This window comes from Notamacropus eugenii, chromosome 6 (genome assembly GCF_028372415.1).
Source record: "Notamacropus eugenii isolate mMacEug1 chromosome 6, mMacEug1.pri_v2, whole genome shotgun sequence".
In the NCBI taxonomy this organism is placed as follows: Eukaryota; Metazoa; Chordata; class Mammalia; order Diprotodontia; family Macropodidae; genus Notamacropus; species Notamacropus eugenii.
This window is the reverse complement of record NC_092877.1, coordinates 206213201-206234550: the sequence shown is the minus strand read 5'-3', so window position 1 is coordinate 206234550 and position 21350 is coordinate 206213201. Positions and strand designations below refer to the sequence as shown.

Below are 21350 nucleotides of genomic sequence, written 5' to 3'. Positions count from 1 at the left end.
TCAGTCACTCCCAAGTGTGGGTCTCTGCTATGACAGACCTTTCCTATTGACCTTCTAAGTTGTTTTGGGCTGGAAAATTGTTTCACCCTGGCCTTTTGTGGATTCTGCTACCCCAGAATTTGTTTTAGGAAATAATATTTAAAGGTATTCAGAGAGGTTTAAGGGAGAGCTCAGGTGAGCTGCCTTTTCTCTACCATCTTCATTAATCTACCTTTTAAATATTTAGTTCCTATATTTAGAAAATATTATTTTCTACTCTCTATGTCTATGTACCAGTTTTTGATTAGAGGGTTGTCTTATTTTGCTTTGTTCTTCCCCACCTCTGACTTACTCCACTCCACTCCTAAAAAAAAGGGAATAAAGTTTCTCTTTTTATTTAGGGATCACCATATTAGTAATAGACTTACTGGACCTTTAGCCCTAATTCAGCTCTGAATTCCCAAACTCAGTTCATCCACAGGGCAACAGTCATAAGTTTCTCTTGAGAGAAAAGCAGATGGAGACAAATAGAGAGAAGGCAGAGAATCACAAAGAGATACGAAAGACAGATAAACAGAAACAAAGACATACATAGATACATGTATACAGAGAGAGACAAACAGAAACAGAGATGGGAGACAGAAACAGAAAAAAAGAGAGAGACGGCTGTGTGCTTAGGTTTTTACTTTGGTTTTTGGTAGCCTAATGGCACACCACAATTAAGAGCTGTTTCAATAGAGTGCTAATCTAAATTACATAGACTTTTAGAGATAAAAAGGACATCAAAGGTCATTTGTAAAGCCCTACAACCAAGTTATGTAGTACTCATAACAGTCATTATGTTTTTAAAGATCTCCAGACTCTTCTAGATGCCAGTTGTGTGGTTTGATATCCCTTACTGTGAAAACAAACAAAAAAAAGCTCTTCCTCATGTCTTGCCCAACTCCACTTGTTATTTGTCAGTTTTCTTTTTGGAAACATATAGCTGATTATCTACCTTTTAAATAATCTTTTGTGTACTTAAATGATGATTACTGATCACTATGGGATAAATAACTCTAGCTCTTTTTATTTTATTAATAACTGTTAGGATTTCATTTATATATATATCACCTAATCTACCTACCAAATATCACTTTATATAGAAATGCAAAATGAGATTTTTTTCAAAAGCATTTAATGTCTTTAAAAAACTAGTAGAATATACAGTTTAGCACCTATCTCCAAGAAACAAACCTTTTTAAAGATTTTGCAATTCATTCAAATAGATCACTAAAGTATGGAAGAAGCATTAATTAGTCTTTAAACATTCCTGAGAAAATAATGCAGGACCGCCAACAGGAAACAGCTACATCTGAGACAATGGAGAGACGGAAATTTTCTGTGGTCCCCAGAATCCAGCATAGATTGCAAGAGTAGCTACAGGTTCATTTTTCTAGTAAATTGGGGTTAGCTGTAATGACAACCCAGACAATCTGTACCCACCAGACAGCCGAAGACCTACATTGTATGGGTTGTCTTGGAAGTGCCCAGAAGGGATTTCTTGACTTGTTGCTTCTCTAACATTAGCCAGCGCTGGGTCTTTCCCACTAAAGCACCTGTTTAATACAAGCCTAAAGATATAAACTGGCGATAATGGGTGGTGGCAGTTAACTCCTTTAAGGGGAGATTTCCTAACATGACTGAAATTCTATTTAAGTGCTCTAGTTAAACAGTTATATGTAACCAAACTTCTCTTTTAACTTTAATCCAATGAAGGATGCTAGTCAGGACAACATTGAAAAGTCAGAGTGATTCTTGCAGGAGGGCCCCAAGCACCAAAATGTTTTCTCTGTATAGTCTGAAAGTCTTGCTTTTTTTGTTTTATTGATCAAAATTATTCTTAAGATATAAATGTCCCAGGGGCAGCTATGTGATACATTGAATAGAGCACTGTCCCTGGAGTCAGGAGGACCTGAGTTCAAATCCAGCCTCAGACACTTGACACTTACCAGCTGTGTGACCTTGGGCAAGTCACTTAACCCCAAATGCTTTGCCTTCCCCCCTTCAAAAACAAATAAACAAACAAAAACCAACACAAACAAAAAAGATATAAATTCCCTAAGGTGGGTTATTAACATATTAGTATGAATTAATTAAAAGCTGTCAGTCCCTTTTAATACCCAATGAAGGTCCAAAAAAGAAGAATTTTGCAGTTTTTATTTTTAATGGAGATTGGGGAGTTAAGGGGGAAGGAGAGAGAGAAGGGAACATGAAAATTTACTCCTTTTGAGGAGAGTTTTTTTTGAGTGGAGGATAACAGGGCTTTGGCTTTCAGATGAGAATCTTAAAACTGGACATTTCAAGGTATAGAGAACAGACTCCAAGAGGTGGTAGAGGAACACAGAAATGGCCATGTGAAACTGCTAAACACACACACACGCACACACACACACACACACACACACACACACACACTTCTGCCTGTTTTACATATTTGCCTAGGACCAGCTAGTCACTAGGTAATTGAAAATGTAATGTCTGCTTGTACAAGAAAGTGAAATAATAGTTCATGGCATGCTCAAAGCTGTCAAGACTCATTCAAAGAGAAAAAAGAGGAAAGAATAATGAATTTAAATGACCTGCTAATGTCAGAGAACTTCCAAACCTTTTTCTGAAGGGACTGCTAGAACATCAAATAATGAAGCATGAAGCTTGAAGATCTAGCCTGTACAATTTTAATAAACAGGTCTTCCATGTTTGTGTTTCTCTCCCTCCTCCAAATTCCATATCTTTATATAGTCACACAAGGATTGTGGCCACTCAGTGTCGACTTCCCACCACCAGTGGGATGGGAACAAGTCAGACCACGAAGAAAGCATGACCTGGGCACAATTGACTTCTAATTCAATAGGAACATAAAAGACAGAAAATGGGAGAAAGTTCTGAGGAAGTCATGTAAGCAAGAGCTGAGTCAACAGAGGACCTGGACTCAATTAAAGACAAGTCACATTCAGTAGAAACAAGAGATAGCTATGACAAAGCATCAGTCATCCTGTTATAACTAGAAATCATCCGATACTTTAGAGCTGTTGGTAGCCTTGGGTTTCTGTGGAGTTTTCAGACTTCTCCCTGAAGACTGCAGAGTATTTTTAAACTGAGGCCCAGAAGAGGTTTTCGTGACATTTGAAATCAGACCCCAATTCTTGTAGCTGAGTGTGAACGCCCACCATCAAATCAAGGGTTCCTAACTTTGCGTCTACGGCCCTCTGCAAGTCACGACTCATTTACTCATCCTGCCAGCTGAGGACAAGGCACTCTTGAGTGCCCCATGGCAGGCTACGGTTCCCTTCCTAGAATAATGCTCATTAATGTATAAATAAAAGAAGCTCACAGGCCACAGGCTAAGAACTCGAGTCTGGAACATCTGCTTCGTGTTTCTCAAAGGAATCGTTTATTTCCATGAATTACAGTCCATTAGACTGTTAGCTCCTTGAGAGTAGAGACTGCCTGTGCTATTGTCCTTCTCTATATGGCCTGTTCTCAGCTTCACAGTACTTGGCACGTGTGAAACACTTAGACGCTTATTATGTGACTGATTGTCGCTTCCACTCTCGCATTGCACAGAATGTGTATGCTTTTCTCTGTAGGCTTAGGCAGCCCTCTTCCTTTGAATTATCTTGAATCTAAGTGCCATTAGACCTTTAAAACAGTGGAATATGCCCTAATGTTAACAAGGGTGCTTATCCTTGGACCCTTGATCAGGAAAGAGTAGTCCGTTTGGTAGAAAATGTGGAGATCACTGTGGTGAAAGCCTGGCTAAGTGCACAGGGAGAGGAAAATTCTTGGGGTCAACTATGATTTGATTTTTCATACTACCATAGAAAGGAAGAAGCACAAATGATCTTTCAAAAATGCATAATTCCAAAACATGCTCTGCATGTACATGTGTATATGTATATATTTTTTATCATATATGTATGTGTGTATGTGTATGTTTGTTTTTGTTGGCTTTAGACTTCAAGCAGAGGCCACAACTGGACAAAAATACACACTCAAATGTCCACTCAGACACATCTATTCCTTCCCTCTTCTTGACTCTGCTGCCAGTGAGCTGCATAGCAACAGGAAGGAAGCTGCAGGTTACCATACATACTTCACAATTGAAATCTGTATTTCAAGGAAGAATGAAAACCAAAACACAGCTCAGAGGAAAAGTAGGGTCCCTGCCTCTCATAAGTAAGCATTTCCAAATAGTTCTGGGCAGTACAATACAGGATATGGCTCTGCTTAGCTAACTCATGAGGCATAGAATACTCATTCTGTTCTCTCCCTTGTAAAGAGGGCACTGGCTTATGTACCTTCCTAGCAAAAAAGGAAAGATGCTCCTTCTGCTCTCTTGTGATAATCTTTGGTGCAGTCGAGCTTCATGACTGGTTATGCTAGAAAAGTAAAATTACAGTTCAACATAGGCAATACTGATATGAGTATACATCTATTGTTATTGTCATTTCAGTCATGTCTGACTCTTCATGACCTCATTTGAGGTTTTCTTGATTAAGATACTGGAGTGTTTTGCCATTTCCTTCTCCAGCTCACTTTACAGATGAGGAAACTGAGGCAAACAGGGTTAAGGGACTTGCCCAGGGCCACACAGCTTGTTAAGTGTCTAAGGCCTGATTTGAACTCCGTGAGGCGCACTACTATTCACTGTACCACCTAACTGTGGTATATATGTGTATATTTATATATGAATATGTATGTATATACACATACATACTTAGAACACAGTTGATAATGTCATTGCTATGTCATTCCTCATACCTAGATCTAATCAAACTAGATTTATTAACATTACTGAAGTACCTCTGCTGTGCAAAGTATTGGGCTAGAAAATGAAAAAGAATCTCCCTGAATTTCAAGAAGATTACAATCTAATAAAGGTGGATAACACAGGTACAAAAATAAACATGATAAAAGTCAAAGTGTGATAAGGACAGGAGGGGACTAGACAAGGTGATAGAAAAATACAAAGAAAGAAATGTCCTTTCAGACTTCAGGGAAGATTGGGTAGCTTCAAGAAGTAGAAATATTTCAATGACTCTCAGAATCTGAGGGATGGAGGGAACTACAGTGACTCTACATACAGTCCAACCCCACCATAACACACTGCTTGTACCAACCAATTACATGAAGGAAAAGGAGGACGGGATGAGCTCTGAGAAAAGCTAGTGAGTTCACTCTGGCTAAGTGTGCAAAGGGGAACAGAGTGAAAGGAGTCTAGAAAAGTAACTTGGAGCTAGATACATGGTAGAGAACCTGAAATGCTGCTGAAGAATGTATTTGATCCTATAGGCAAGAGTGGAAACCACTGAAGGTATCCAAAGGAGTAATCAGGTCACTGAGCATGGAAAGATTATATTAGCAGCTGAATGGAGGATGGATTAGAGCCCATGGGGCCAGATGTTGCAGAGGCCTATTTTACATTCTCTATGTTTTTTGCAGGCAGCCCAAAATCCTTTGGTGGGAACAAGTGGTCCTATATTGTGCAGGTCTGCCCTAGGGGAATTTCTCATAGTCAGTTTTGCTTAGGGATTTGTATTTTCACTGGCTAGTGAAATCCTTTGGGAGGGCCATAAGTGGCCTTCAGCATTGTGCAGGCCTGAATTAGAGAGTCAGTGAGACAAGTAAAGAAGTAAACAATACATACCTATACTAGCAGTGATCAATCATCAGTATATCATGTTTTTCAAGTTCTTTTTTTAAGTTAACAAATATTTATTGAGTACCTCCTGGGAAAATCACTCACCTTGCCTGAACTGCAGTGCATTTCTCTGCAGAATAAGGAAGTTGGATTAGATTTCAAAAGTCCTTTCCAGTTCTGTTATTCTGTGGCTCCTTGTAGCCATGTTCAGAAAAGAACTATAGTCACACTCTTGGCAACACCAAATTGCCCACCCAAGAGTACATGGAACAACTGACTAACCCACACATATAAAAGGCGAGAATTGTGTATATCTACCTCCTCTACTCTAAAGAGCACTGGTTCTGGAGTCAGAAGACTTGCATTCAAATCCTACCTGTATAATCTTGAGCAAGTTATTTAACCATGCTGTGCCTTGGTTTCTTCATCTGTGAAAGGAGGGGAATTAGGCTAGATGGACTCTTGAGTCCCTCCTCAATATTATTCTGTATTCTCACAACAAGCCCTAGAATCAATGGGTTATAAGACCAACAAGATGGTGGATTAGTCATTTTCTAAAAACCACTCAACCCTCCAATGTTCCCCATAGAAGTTGCACACAATATATAAAATAATTACAACTGAATCCACAGAAAAGGATGGCAGGACTCCAGACAAGGTAAAATCCTTTTGAATGAACCCTGGAGAACTCTAATACTTAAGGACCCTGAATTAATAATCAATTTATGAAATTATGACATAGAGGCAGGCACACCTGGTTCTTTTGGCACTTACCAGGAAAGAACATGATTGGTAATAGGAAATGGGGTGGCAAACACATTTAATCAGACACAGGTAGTATGGAAGCAAAATGCCCAGAAAGAGACAAGCGACAAAAGAGGTAGATGGCAGCATGAAGAACAGGGAATGTGATGGTGCAGGAAGGCAGCATAAGGAAGGAGGGGAGGGAGGGGGAGAGGCAGAGAATGTAACTCAAGTAACCATGGATTAGTGGTAGGAGCACTAGGTGGCCTGGACCTGATGGACAGGGAAGAGAACTAGGCTGGAGGGAAGCAGGCTTTTGAGGTCACATTATTTTATAGGATTTTGTTAAGGGAGACCAATGCCTATCTGTACCACCTTGAGGCAAGTTAATTAACATATTCAAATTCTCTCAAAGTTATTGAAAAAATTTCAAAGTCATCATATCAAAGTTATCAACACCTTTTTCGTGTTCTGCTGATCTGGTGCTATGTAGAGCTGGATTTTGTCTGGAATTTACATATCATAGGACATAGATGAGCAGCACTGAGATGATTTCTCCTTATTTGACACATATTACTAGGATGTGAATTTGGGCTCATCTTCGGGACAGTTTGTATGTGACTTCCACGTCCCTCTTTGCAATCTTATTTCCTATTTTCACTACTTTAAACTTACTATCCTGACTAAAAATGGGAGTGGTCAGGGGAACCAGGACAAAATACATTTTTAACAGAGATCCATTTAGCATTCCTCTCCAATCTCCCTCAGTGCACCTGTACTAGCAGTGAGTACAGGCATACTCAGAAGCATGTGCCTTAGGCCCTTGAGATCCTTTGCCACTTGAGTGACTTTATCCAAACACCTCGTCATCCACTGAGGTGCTGATTCTGCCCATTCACTGGAAAGAAGAAGGGAAAGAATCAGGTGACCTTAAAACAGGCTGTACAGAGATAATGTAAGAATCATAGGTCTACCAGATGAATATGACAAATCAAAAAATCTTAATGCCATAATGCAGGAAATGTGTAAGAAAGCAATCCAGAACTTCTGAATATAGACAAGAAGGCACCCATCAATCAAGACAATCCACATATCACCACCAGAAAAAAAAGTGACTCAAACTCCAATTTATATACTGGCTAAATTTAACAACCTCAGTGAAAACAATGAATTTTATAAGCAGTCTAGAAAAAGACCTTCAAAAATTGCTGAAATTTAAATTTGTTGTTGTTCTGTTGTTTGAGCTGTGTCTGCCTCTTCATGACCCCATTTGGGATTTTCTTGGCAAAGAAAACCCATTTTCCCATTTTCTTCTCCAGTTAATTTTACAGATGAGAAAACTGAGACAAACAGGGTTAAATAACTTGCCCAGGGTCACACAGCTAGTAAGTGTGTGAGGCCAAATTTGAACTCAGGTCTTTCTGACTCAAGGTTTGGTGCTCTATTTACTACTCCAACTACCTGTCCCAAAATTTAAATAACAAAGAACTGTTCTAAAGTCAAAAGAAATCATGAAAAAAGCAATGGTATAGTCTGGAAAGCAAAGGATCTTAATGTAGACCCCAAAAGGAAATTACTCTGCAAACCCAAGCCCAGTCATCAATGAAAACAAAAAAGAGATAGGACATTGAAGAAATAATAAGCATTTAAAGCATTCCTACCAAAGAAGAAGAAGAAAAAGAAAGGAAGAGAAGGAGGGAGGGAGAAAGGAAGGAAGGAAGGAAGGAAGGAAGGAAGGAAGGAAGGAAGGAAGGAAGGAAGGAAGGAAGGAAGGAAGGAAGAAGGAAGGAAGGGATATGGAAGGAATATGGAAGGAAAGGAAAGGAAAAAGGAAAGGGAAAGGAAGGGAAGGGAAGGAAAAAATATTCTATTTGCAAACAATAGAGGCACAAGAAAAGTAACTTGAGTATATTGTTTGTTGTTGCTCAGTCATGTCTGACTCTTTGTGACTCATTTGGGGTTTTCTTGGCAAAGATACTGGAGGGCTTTGCCATTTCCTTCTCCAGCTCTTTTTACAGATGAAGAAAACCAGATACAGTGATTTGCCCAGGGTCACACAGCTAGTAAGTGTCTGAGTCTGGATTGGAACTCAGAAAAATGAGTCTCCCTGATTCCAAGCTCAACGTTCTATCCATTGCACCACCTAATAAGAAAAAAATGAAAGAAATTGTTTTTAGAGGTATATTTTAGAGGTTATTTAACCTCGTATTTAGAAGTTATTGGGTTTTTTTAAAGAAGATATTGACTTGTAAAATAAATGAAAGAACTAAGAGAGACCATTCAAAGGATTTTTCTTTTTTTAAATTATTATTTTATTTGTTTTCAGTGTTCTATAATCACTTCCATATATCTTCAATTTTTCCCCTCCCTTCCCACTTTCCCCCCTACCTCCCCACTCCCTCCCTGCGACAGCATAGAGTTTTATATAGGTTCTACACATACATTCCTATTAAATACATTTTCACCTTAGTCATGTTGCATAGAAGAATTAAAGAGAATGGGAGAAATCATAAAACAAACCAAAACCTAATACAAAAGAAACTGATCTGCTTCATTCTGCAATCGAATTTCATAGTTCTTTCCCTAGATGTGGAAGGCATTTTGCCTTAAGAGAACACTGGGAATTATATAAGTCCTTGCTTTGCAATGAAGTACTAAGTCTACCAGAAAAATTCCTCACGCACTGTGGTTGTTGCTGCATACAAAGTTCTCCTGGTTCTGCTCCTTTAACTCAGCATCAATTCATATATAAATCTTTCCAGGTCTCTCTAAAGTCTTCCTGTTCATCATTTCTTATAGCACAATAGCATTCCATTACATTCATATACCACAATTTATTCAACCATTGCCCAATTGATGGGTATCCCCTTGATTTCCAGGTTTTGGCCACCACAAAGAGTGCTGCTATAAATATTTTTGTACATGTAGGACCCTTTCCAATTTTTATGATCTCTTGTGAATATAGCCCTAGAAGTGGTATTGTTGGGTCAAAGGGTATGCACATTTTTGTAGCCCTCAAAGGATTTTTCTTAAAAGGACACAACGTTACAAAGATTTAAGTTCAGGAAAAGCAAACATCTGAAATAAAGCATCATGGATTAAATCCCTGATCCCTCCTACATGGATCCATAGAAAGAAGTTGCAGAGTAGAAAGTTGTGTAAATGGGAAGGGAGGAAGATAGGGGACAAAAAGGAAAAAGTATTGTACCCCTACAAAATTCATGGATAAATAATGAAGAGATGGTGATTCCTATAGTTTAATGTCAAGACTAAGGGGTATGGAAGAGTGGGAGAAGTAACAGAGGGAAGAGCTGAGACTGGGATACTGGAAAAAAAAGGTATCACCAGAAGGGGGAATAGACCCTGTTGAAAAGCATTCCCATGGGGGAGAAGTTATATATCTATGAAAGGGGAAAGGAACATCATGGCAGGCTTAGACTGAGAGAATTTGAACATTGAGAAGACACCTTTTTCAAGAGAGCTGTGTTATTCCATGAGCAGCATCCCACTGATGGAAAAGAGATATGTCAGTTCTTAAGGACAATAACACTGATTGTAATGGGGGAAGAAATGGAACCAGATATAACATAAACTTTGGGAAGGAGACTAATCATTCTGAAGGCAAAAAATAGGGAGTCTGGGAAACAAGGTAACATACTACCTGACACTGCTTCCAGTTGATTTTCCTTTCCTCCTGAATTATTTCTAAGAAGGAAGCCAAGTAGAAAAATAAAAGGATGAGACAAGAGCTACAGGTAACAACATAAGTTACCATTTAGAAGATGGAGTTCAAATCTGGTATTCCAGAACCTTTAACCCAATGAAAGTAACAGAATATAGAAGAAACAAATAAGTGTATATATAGCCCACAAAGCAAAAAATAAAATTCAGAAGAGAATAGAAGGGGAAAGAAATAATGAAGAGGACAAGGCAAAGAAAAAACCCCAGAAAAAACCACAGTAAAAGAAAAGAAAGAGTTTGTAGAGGAAGGGAAGATTTTGAACTAATCACAGAACCCAGAAATCCACTGTATACAAGAAACCCATCAAAAAAGTAAGACATACAGAATCAAAATGAAATATTGGAACACTGCAATTATGTGAGTTGCAATTATGTTGCCTGACATAAAATAAAAATTCCCACTCTTAATAGAGATGAAAAAGAAAACTAACCATAGACAATGAGATATTATGTTAAACATATGTGTATCAAATGGCAGATCTAAACTCACCAAGGAAAAATTAATTTAGTTAGGAAAAATATGTGGATAGCAACATGATAAAAATAGAAGATTTAATGTTCCTTCCTTAGAATTGAACAAATCTTAACATATACACACAAAGGAAAATATGAAACTTAATAGGTTTATTTGAAGATCAAATGAGGTAACGTATGTACAACAGGCAAGGCAATATAGAAATTTCATCTATTTTTCACTGATCATTACAAAAAAGTCAAACTATTAGTTAAATAACAAAGAGGAAAAGTTATCTTTTGAAGTCATCTTAAAGTCTCAGTACATGAGTTTATAAGAATTTTGATAATATGTTAATTTTGTGATACTGGACTTGAGGTATTTAACCATATCTGGGCTAACAGTTTTGAATTTTTGAATTTAAACAGGGATAGGAGAGAAAAAGAACTTCGGAGAATAGACAGAGAAAACAGAAACTTTCAAGAAAGACTTGCAAGCTGTCTGCCTTGGTATCGACTTCAAAAATGGTGTGAAGACTGGGAAGTGGAAGAAAGCTTCAGTGATACTATACCTGAAATTCCACAAATTCCAACACAAACGTGTTGCTGCTCTCATATAGTGGTAAGCTCTGGAAGTGTAGTTTTCTTTTCATTTTTAATGTATATTTACTTGAAGTTTCCATTTTACTTCAACCAGATTCATCAAGTGTGCATATTCAATCAACATCTCTATTATATAAGCATCTTACAGTTATCCCACCCAGGAACAAGCATTTACAAAACTTGTTAAAAGCTAATATTGAAATCCTTAAAAGAATATTTATAATAATAATGTATAGATATATCCATTTCTTTTAGACATTTTTCTGGGGTGGGGGAGGGAATGAGTGCATACCTTGCTGCAGTGATATATCTTTACATGTACACAAACAATTGGAAAACACTTTAGAGCATATTCATGGTATGTGAACCAAAACACATTTAAAGTGGATATGCTGCTAATAAGCTGTGTCCACAAAGGCTAAGCAAAGTGGTGATTTAGATCTATTATTTGTATTTTTGAGACCCCCTTCATATCCTATTAAAGAAAAAGTTGATGGGTGAAGGGCAGCTTAGATTCTCTTAATTGGCTTTATTCACAGCAATTGTGCCCTTTATAAAGTTGCATAACCCTCTACTTCACTTTGCCTGTCTACATATATGGCCAGACTTTTTTATGAGACTTTGCAAAAGAAGGCTTAACATTTGAAATTCAGATTGCATAGGGAAAGTACTTGCATTTCAGAGTACAAATAAAAGGCCAAATCACAAATGTTCATAGTAGTCATAAGTTCTTCAACAGCCTAAATGCTGCTTTTTCTAAGTTAGGTATTTTCAAAGTACCAGTTCCTCTCAAGCTCCTGAGATAATTTTTATACTGCTATTGCAAATTATGTATTATGAGTCTGAAAAAAATTGTTGTTTATGAAGGTGCTCAATTTATAACTAAGGAGTTACTGTGGCATTAGGAAAATTTAATTTGTCAGACATTCTGCATTGTCACGTTAAAAACAATTCATTGGCAGTCTCTAAAAATCCCATGTACTATGCATTCAAGTCCTCAAACGGAATACATTACAAAAGTAAGATCTTTAGTTATTTGGCCAAGAGCTCCATAGGTTGATAATGAAGAACTAGTCCCTATTGGTGCTGATAACAAATGTGTTTGTTTTGACTGAAGTGAAGGAGATGCTTGCACTTGATTTGGTTGTGTTTCAGTTCCATCTATTCATTGATGTTGGCATGCTGAATCTATGTACTGCCCAATGGTCTTTTCGTATAATAGGTAAAAATGATATGACACAAAGGATGCAAGATGGCTGAAACGGAGAGAGAGAGAGAGACAGAGAGAGAGAGACAAAGAGAGAGAGAGAGAGAGAAGCAGAGGGCATAAATGATCATGGAAACATCAGAAAAATGTGTTTTATTTTACCAGCCACTTTTACCAAATATTGTGTACACACACATATATACATACATATGCATATATACAAAATCCATATATGAATATATTATTTTAAAGCAAAATCTCAAAAAGAAGACAATGCTTTCTTTGGGAAGAAGCAGCCATTGGATTCCCAGACAGCTTTAGCAATACACTTGCAATACTTCCTGCCATGCCAGTGATGGGACTCTGGAAGGAATAATAGTGTATGAGGTTCTGTGGTTCCTTGCTAGTGGAATTCTTTGCAATGAAGACAAATGGGAGCAGAAAGAAATTACTAGCAATTTATTTCCTTTTATGCCCTCAAATTCCAATTTGGACCTTCCAAAACCAAATGGTGGGTTCACTACTCAACCAATATAACTACCATGCGTTTAAAAAATATAAAACTCATTGGCTTATTATGTGTTGCATATGGGAAATGACAGTGATTACCATAATGGCAAGAACAGGTACAGGAATCAGAGAGCCAGGATTATAGCATAACTAAGACATGAATGATCTTCCACTACTATTGAACTTAAAGTTCTGTTATGGAAGCAAGGGGAAAGAAATAACTTTCTCTTGGAAGCTTAACTCCATATATTTTCCCTCACTCTTTACATTCTTTGTGTTTGCCTCACCATCTTCAAAATGTAAGATCTTAGCTAGCATCAAAATAAAGAAAAAATTGCAACATCTCAAAAAGGGAATGTCCTTTAAGAAAGTTATATCCTTCCTAAAAAGAAAAGGAAATAATCAAGCTACTTAAATGCTACAAGTTTAAAAAGGACAAGAATTTAGTTCTTTAGGAATATTACACTGCAAAAAAAAAATCTTGAGAGCCTCTTTGTGTGATTGAGTGACCCCACCAATTAGCCCTCAGTCCAAACCAGAAAGTTAAAGAAATTGACCTTCTCTGACAGGAGCATTGAACAATGGTATGGAACTTGGATTTTTGCTAGTCTCATAATTCGCATAATTAATCCATTTGTAGAATCCAAGCATAAAATTAGAAAAGTTACAAGATGTCAGAGTAAAAGCAGGGACTAGCTTGTGCTCTCCCCCAAACCCCTCCAAATACCTGTAAAAGTTGACTCTAAACAAATTCCAGAGCAGCAGAACTCACAAAATGACAAAGTGAAACAAATTTCCAGGCCAGGACAACCTGGAAGGTTGACAGAAAAGGTCTATTGCACCAGACTGAGAGAAGAGAGCAGTCCAGCGCAAAACATGTCAGCATAGACAGGGCTCCAGGGAACCTGGAACAGACCTCAGGGGACTGAATAACTGGGAGCTGTGGCAGTTTCCAGACTTCTCAATCCACAAATGCCTAAGACAACTTAGAAGAACAGCAGAAAAGGTCTTTCAGACATGAGTGAGAGAGGAGTTTAGTCCAGTCCCAGCTCTAGGGCAGTGGTGGAGGCAATGCTGGCTACTTCCAGTGCTCTCAGCTCACAGATAATGGGGGGATTGAGTGGCTAATTGTGGGAGGATTTCAGGGGTCTCTTTGCTGGCACTGAGGCAGGATTCTCTTGCTTTCTCCATGCTTGGATCTGGGTTGCAGTCCTGGGTGCCAGTCCCGGGGTAAGGAGGAATGCTGACATGGCAGAGCTTATGGTACTAGGGGTAGAGAGGAAATCCTCCTCACAGTTCCAAGGCAGAAAAGAGTGCTTGTGATCACTCACAGAGCAGAGGTGAGGAGAGGAGTAATCACCTCTCCTTTGATCATAACACATTGGGAGAACTGAAAATTTACAGTTCCCTAGAAGTATCTCTGAAAACAGTTGCACAAAACCCCTGAAGCTTGGGACAGTACATCCTCCACACTGGAAGCAGAGCCTTCCCTTAACAAGAAGTTAAAAAGTCAAGTAATTGACTGGGAAAATGAGCAAACAATGGAAAAATAAGTCAGATTCTTACTTTGGTGACAAAGAAGATCAAAACATACAATCAGAAGAAGACAACAAAGTCAAAGCTCCTACATCCATAACCTCCAAAAAGATATGAATTATTCTCAGTTCATGGAAGAGCTCAAAAAAGGATTTTGAAAATCAAGTAAGAAAAGTAGAGGAAAAATTGGGAAGAGAACTGAGAGAGATGCAAGAAAATCATGAAAAATTAGTCAACAACTTGCTAAAGGAGACCCAAAAATATACTGAAGAAAATAACACCTTAAAAATAGACTAGCCCAAATGGCAAAAGAGGTTCAAAAAGCCAAAGCAAAATGGGCTAAATGGAAAAGGTCATTCAAAAGTTCACTGAAGAAAATAATTCCTTCAAAATTAGAATGGAGCAAATGGAAACTAATGATTCTATGAAAAATCAAGAAATTATAAACCAAAAGAATGAAAAAATAAGAGACTATGTAATATCTCATTGGAAAAAAATTGACCTGGAAAATAGATCCAGGAGAGATAATTTTAAAATTATTCAACTACCTGAAAACCATAATCAAAAAAAGAGCCTGGATATCATTTTCAAGAAATTTTCAAGGAAAACTGCCCTGATGTTCTAGAACCAGAGGGTAAAATAGAAATTGAGAGAGCCCACTGATCACCTCCTAAAAGACATCTTAAAAGGGAAAAGTCCTAGGAATATTTAGTCAAATTCCAGAGTTCCCAGGTCAAGGAGAAAATATTGGAAGCAACAAGAAAGAAACAATTCAAGTATTATGAAAATACAATCAGGATAGCACAAGATTTAGTAGCTTCTACATTAAGGCATTGGAGGAATTGGAATATTCCACAGGTCAAAGGAGCTAGGATTAAAACTACAAATCACTTCCCCAGGAAAAATGAGTATAATCCTTCTGGGGAAAAGGGGGATATTCAATGAAATAGAGGACTTAAAAGCATTCTTGATGGAAAGACCAGAGCTGAATAGAAAATTTGACTTTCAAATACGACTAAAATAAAATATGAAAAAGAAAACAGGAAAGAGAAATCATAAGGGACTTACTAATGTTGAACTGTTTATATTCCTACATGGAAAGATGATATTTGTAACTTATGAAACCTTTCTCAGTATTAGGGTAGGTGGAGGGAATACACACACACAGACACACACATGCATGCACACACATACACATACATAGAGGGCAGATGGTGAACTGAATATGAAGAGATGATATTTAAAAAATAAAATTAAGCCACGAGAGAGAGGAATGTACTGGGAAGAGAAAGGGAGAGGTAGAATGGAGTAAATAATCTCACATAAAAGAAATAAGAAAAAGCTTTTATGGAAGAAGGGGAAGGTGAAAGGGAATGAGTGAATCTCATCAGATTTGGCTTAAGGAGGGAATAATGTACACATTCAGTTGGGTATGGAAATCTGTCTTACCCTACAGGAAAGTGGGGGGGAAGGGGATAAGAGAGGGGAAGATGATAGAAGGGAGGGCAGATTGGGGGAGGGGTAATCAGAAGCAAACACTTTTGAGGAGGGACAGGATCAAAAGAGAGGATAGAATAAATGGGGGAATGGGATAAGATGGAAGGAAATATAGTCTTTCACAATATGACTATTACAGAAGTGTTTTGCAGGACTACACATGTATCATCTAAATCGAATTACTTGCCTTCTCAATGTCAGTGGGTGGGGAGGAAGAAGGGGAGAATTTAGAACTCAAAGTTTTAAAAACGAATGTCAAAAATTGGCTTTACCTACAACTGGGAAACACAGGCAATGGGGTATAGAAATCTATCTTGCTCTAGAGGAAAATAGAAGGAGAAGGGATAAGAGAAGGGGAGGTGAGAGAAGGGAGGGCAGATTGTAGAAAGGGGATATCAGAATGTATGCCATCTTAGGGTGGGGAGAAGGGAGAGATGGGGAGAAAATTTGGAACTCAAAATCTTGTGGAATTAAGTGTTGAAAACTAAGAATAAGTACATTTTTTAAAAAATGTAATAATAAAAAAGAAGAAATGATGAGCAGGTTGACTTCAAGAAAACCTGGAAAGATTTATGTGAACTGATGCTGAGTGAAATGAGCAGAAAGAGCAGAACATTGTGAACAGTAACAGCCACATTGTGCTATGACTGACCTTGATAGACTTAGCTCTTCTCAGAAATGCAAGGATCTAAGACAACTCCAAAACATTCATGATGGAAAATGCTATCCATAGCCCAAGAAAGAACTGGGGAGTTTGAATGCAAATAGAAACATACTATTTGCTCTCCTTTTCTTTTTTTGTTTTGCTTTGTTCTTTCTTGTGGTTCCTTCCATTAGTTCTAATTCTTCTTTACATCATGACTAATGTGAAAATATGTTTATTATGAATATAAGTACAGCCTATATCAGATTGTATGCCATCTTGGGGAGGAGGGAGGAGAGGGTGGTAGAGAAAATTAGAAATTCAAAATCTTATGGAAGAGAATATTGAAAACTAAAAATAAATAAATTATATGAAAAATTTGAAAAGTTACTCTTTCCTTGGATTCATTACAAGAACCCAATTCTTTTAATTGATATGTGCATTTTATGGTTACACTTGTTGGAGGAAAAACAAGAACCATTTATTTGCCTCTTCTCATTTAGTTATTTTATTAAAACTCTATGAATTCCCTCAGAAGGTAAATGTTTACAATTCTTACTTTTCTAAAGACACCTGCTTTTAAATTAAAGCTATCTATATTCATATGAAAAAATGCTCCAAATCACTATTGATTAGAGAAATGCAAATCAAAACAACTCATCACACCTATCATATTGGCTAACATGATAAAACAGGAAAATGATAAATTTTGTTCAAAAGATTTCAGAAAATTGGAACACTAATGTATTGTTAATGGAGTTGTGAACTGATCCAACCAGTTTGGAGAACAATTTGGTTTGTTCAACCAAATCAACCCTTTGATCCAGTAATACCACTTCTACGTCTGTATCCCAAAGAGATCATAAAAACAGGAAAAGGACCCACATGTACAAAAATATTTATAGCAGATATTTTTGTGGTGGCCAAAAATTGGAAATTGAGGGGATACCCATCAATTGGGAGTGACTGAACAAGTTATGGTATTATATAAATGTATTGGAACACTATTGTTGCATAAGAAATGATGAGCAGGAGAACTTCAGAAAAACCTGGAAAGACATATATGAACTGCTGTGGGCAAAATGAGCAGCACCAGGAGAACATTATACATAGTAATAGCAACATTGTATGATGACTAACTTTGATAGACTTGGCTCTTCTCAGTAAGGCAAGGATCTGACACAATTCCAAGACTTATGATAGAAAATGTTCTCCACATCTAGAGAAAGAACTATGGAGTCTGAATGCAGATCAAAGTATACTTTGTTCTATCTCTCTCTTTCTTTCTTTCTTTTTTCTTTCTTTCCTTCTTTTTTCCTTCTTTCTTTCTTCCTTCCTTTCTTTCTCCCTTTCTCTCTCTCTTTCTTTCTTTCTTTTTTCTTTCTTTCCTTCTTTTTTCCTTCTTTCTTTCTTCCTTTCTTTCTCTCTCTCTCTCTCTCTTTCTTTCTTTCTTTCTTTCTTTCTTTCTTTCTTTCTTTCTTTCTTTCTTTCTTTCTTTCTTTCTCTCTTGTAGTTTCTCCTATTGGTTCCAATTCTTCTCTGCAACATGATTAATTTGGAAATATGATTAATATTAATGTATATGTAATGTATTAATATTAATGTATAATGTTTAATATTAATGTATAACTTATATCAGATTGCATGCCATCTTGGGGGGAAAGGAGAGGGAGGAAGAAAAATTTAGAACTTATAGAAGTGAATGTTGAAAATAAAAAATATATTTTAAAAAAGGACATCTGCTTCTTATTTGTGCCAGCTGAACCTATACATTGAGAAGTGTTATGATTATTTTCCTTCTCTATTTTAAGGGAAGAACTTTCATTTTCTATTCCTTTCACAACTATTCCACACTCCAGCAGATTAGTGATTAATTAACTTTCATTCAGTTCAATAGACATTAAAAATGACAACAGTTGCTCTTATATTGGAATATTTGCCAAGGAATACTGCAAGATTCTTCAGTGAAGACAAATAAAGATACCTCAACTACCTGAGACCTTCAGTTAACTGGTATTTTAACTTTTAGGGAACAGAGATACATTATGAAAAAAATTGATTTTCACCAATCATTTAGCAACCAAATGATAGACATCATCCTTCAAGATATCAAGGTTGTAATTCAACCTTCTATGTCTATAGTATAGTACAAGAATTGTTGATGTTTAATCTTTCTGATGACAAACCCTCAAAGAGTATCATCTTAAAAGATTCAGTTATACAGGATATCCCAAAAGTCTTAGTGTAGTTTTAAGCTTTAATAGCCTAGCAACTTTAAGAGCTTAAAATTGCACTCAGACTTTTGGGACACCTCATATTTATCACAGACTGCTTATTAGGCACAAATATATATTAAATATATTTCAGAAAGAGTCTTAACAATGAAGGTAAAGCTAAGAAGCATTTTCTGCTTCACCCTAGGTTAAATAAAAATATCTGTTATATAAAATAATCTAATTCACTAAACATTCTGACTAAATCAAAGAAAGTATATTTCTAACACACATCTTTTTGTTACAGCATACAGAAATAAGACCAAGGAGGACAGCACCAAGGAAAAGGCTTCTAAAGCTTAGGCAAAAAAGAGTGGAAGCCTGGGACAGTGATGTGGAAGATGAACCAACCACTGAAGATACCAAACAGAAACAAGATGACACAAGTGAAAGTAAGATGGAAGAAAAAACAAAAATAATCACACCAAAAAAAGAGGAAGAGGTGGTAAATAAGCTAGTAAAAGAGGAAGAAAAGAGAAAATTTGAATTAAATGAAGAACAAATGGAAGAGATTGGTATTAGGCTGTTGGCAGATGTAAGATCAAGAGTGGCAAAGTTGGAAGTAGAGTTAGAAACAGAGAGTAAAATGTTACGGGAAGTAAAAACAATGATCAAAATGAAAGAAGAAGAAGAAGCAGCCGGTCAAGTGCGGAAGAAAGACCCAAGAGTAAAAAAGCACACTCTGAAAGAAAAGGAGGGGAAAGAATCTAAATCTAAGGAAGACACGGAGTCTAAATCAACAGAGAAGGCAGAGTCTAAACCAGTGGAGGAGACAGAGTCTAAACCAGTGGAGGAGACAGACTCTAAATCATTGAAGGAGACAGAGTCTAGACTATTGAAGGAGACAGAGTCTAGACCATCGAAGGACACAGAGTCTAGACCATCGAAGGACACAGAGTCTGAACCATCGAAGGACACAGAGTCTGGACCATCGAAGGACACGGAGTCTGGACCATCGAAGGACACGGAGTCTGAACCATCGAAGGACACGGAGTCTGGGCCATCGAAGGACACGGAGTCTGAACCATCGAAGGACACGGAGTCTGGGCCATCGAAGGACACGGAGTCTGGGCCATCGAAGGACACGGAGTCTGGGCCATCGAAGGACACGGAGTCTGGGCCATCGAAGGACACGGAGTCTGGGCCATCGAAGGACACGGAGTCTGGGCCATCGAAGGAGACGGAGTCTGGACCATCGAAGGAGACGGAGTCTGGACCATTGAAGGAGACGGAGTCTGGATCATTGAAAGAGACAGAATCTAGATCATTGAAGGAGACAGAGTCTAAGACAGTGCAGGAGACAGAGTCCAAACCAACAGAGGAAAAAGAAGAAAAACCAGAATCTGTGGAATCAGAGGATGACATAGAGGCTAAATCAAAGGAGGAAACAGAAGGAAAAAAAGTCACCTTGCAAGAACCAGAGAAAGTAGTACAGGATAAACCACCAGAAGAAGAGGCAGTAGTCAGTACAGCAGGGAAAGAGGAAGATACAGAGCAGGTAACGTTAGAAAGAAAAGACTCCCAGCTACCTGAAGCTTCACAAGAGGAGTAAAAGGATGTTTCCTAAACACCATAATGTCCACTCCTTTGTGTGAAATTGGAGACCAAGAGGAAAAGAAGGGGAATGTTAGCATTGTACAGTGTTCACTGTAATCATGCTAAGTGCAGCTGTTAAATAGGGAGTGGAGATGTGGGGTATAAATACTGTGGCTTTTAAAGATGGAGCAACCTAGTCACGCAGCAAAATTATTTTTGCTGTTTTCTGGGTTGGTACCCAGACCCAAAGATGGAACAAGTTGTTCAGCATAATACAAAGAGCACAAAGGATTTTGAGTGAGATCATTTTTTTTTTTTTTTTGCTTCTGAACTTTACTAGTTATTGAGTTGAGGATTTGTTAATGATGACTGGATTCCAAGAAAGACAACGCAACAAAAAATTCCTTTCTTCAAAAACAACAAAAAGCACTCTCCTAGAAAACACTCCAGTTGGGTCCTTAACCATTATCTTAAATAAATTAAAGCTACCTAAAATAATGCAACCATAGTCCTATTCTAGAAGTAGAAGAGGGTACTTTGGATTTTTTAAAAATTGGTTCGATTATGTCAATGTCAAGTTATGTTACTACCTTTACTGCCTCATGGGATCTTTGATCTCATCTATGTGGGTACTCCTGTAGTGGTACAACTGTACTTATTCATGCCTTCTCATCCTGTGCAATGATTGTCCATGTCTGCTGATTCTGGGCATCCCACATTGTGTGGGTCCCCAGATTAGATTTAGATTACCAGATTTCTGGTAATATAACACCACTTTTGAGCAATGGTGAAGTCCTCATTGCTTTAGAGCAACAAAGGAGTTCCCACTCCCCCAGGAATACCCCAGAAAAGGGACATGATGACAGTAGGACCATGTTGGTTTTAAGTGATGTTTTAAGTGATGGAAAGAGGGTGTAAACTGACTTGGGGATGGTCCATTCGTCC

General features: G+C 37.6%; 1 protein-coding gene across 3 annotated transcripts in view; it reads left to right on the top strand.

The window, feature by feature from the left end:
- Nucleotides 1-20903, top strand: part of CFAP97D2 (CFAP97 domain containing 2) — a 56152-nt gene extending 35249 nt beyond the window's left edge. For all 3 annotated transcript variants that reach the window (XM_072621858.1, XM_072621861.1, XM_072621860.1), the window contains 2 exons: nt 11030-11222; nt 19117-20903. In XM_072621858.1, coding sequence (XP_072477959.1) covers nt 11030-11222; nt 19117-20421 — 1498 coding nt within the window. In that variant the 3' untranslated portion in view covers nt 20422-20903. The remainder of the gene's footprint in view (nt 1-11029; nt 11223-19116) is intronic.
- Nucleotides 20904-21350: the final 447 nt, after the last annotated feature.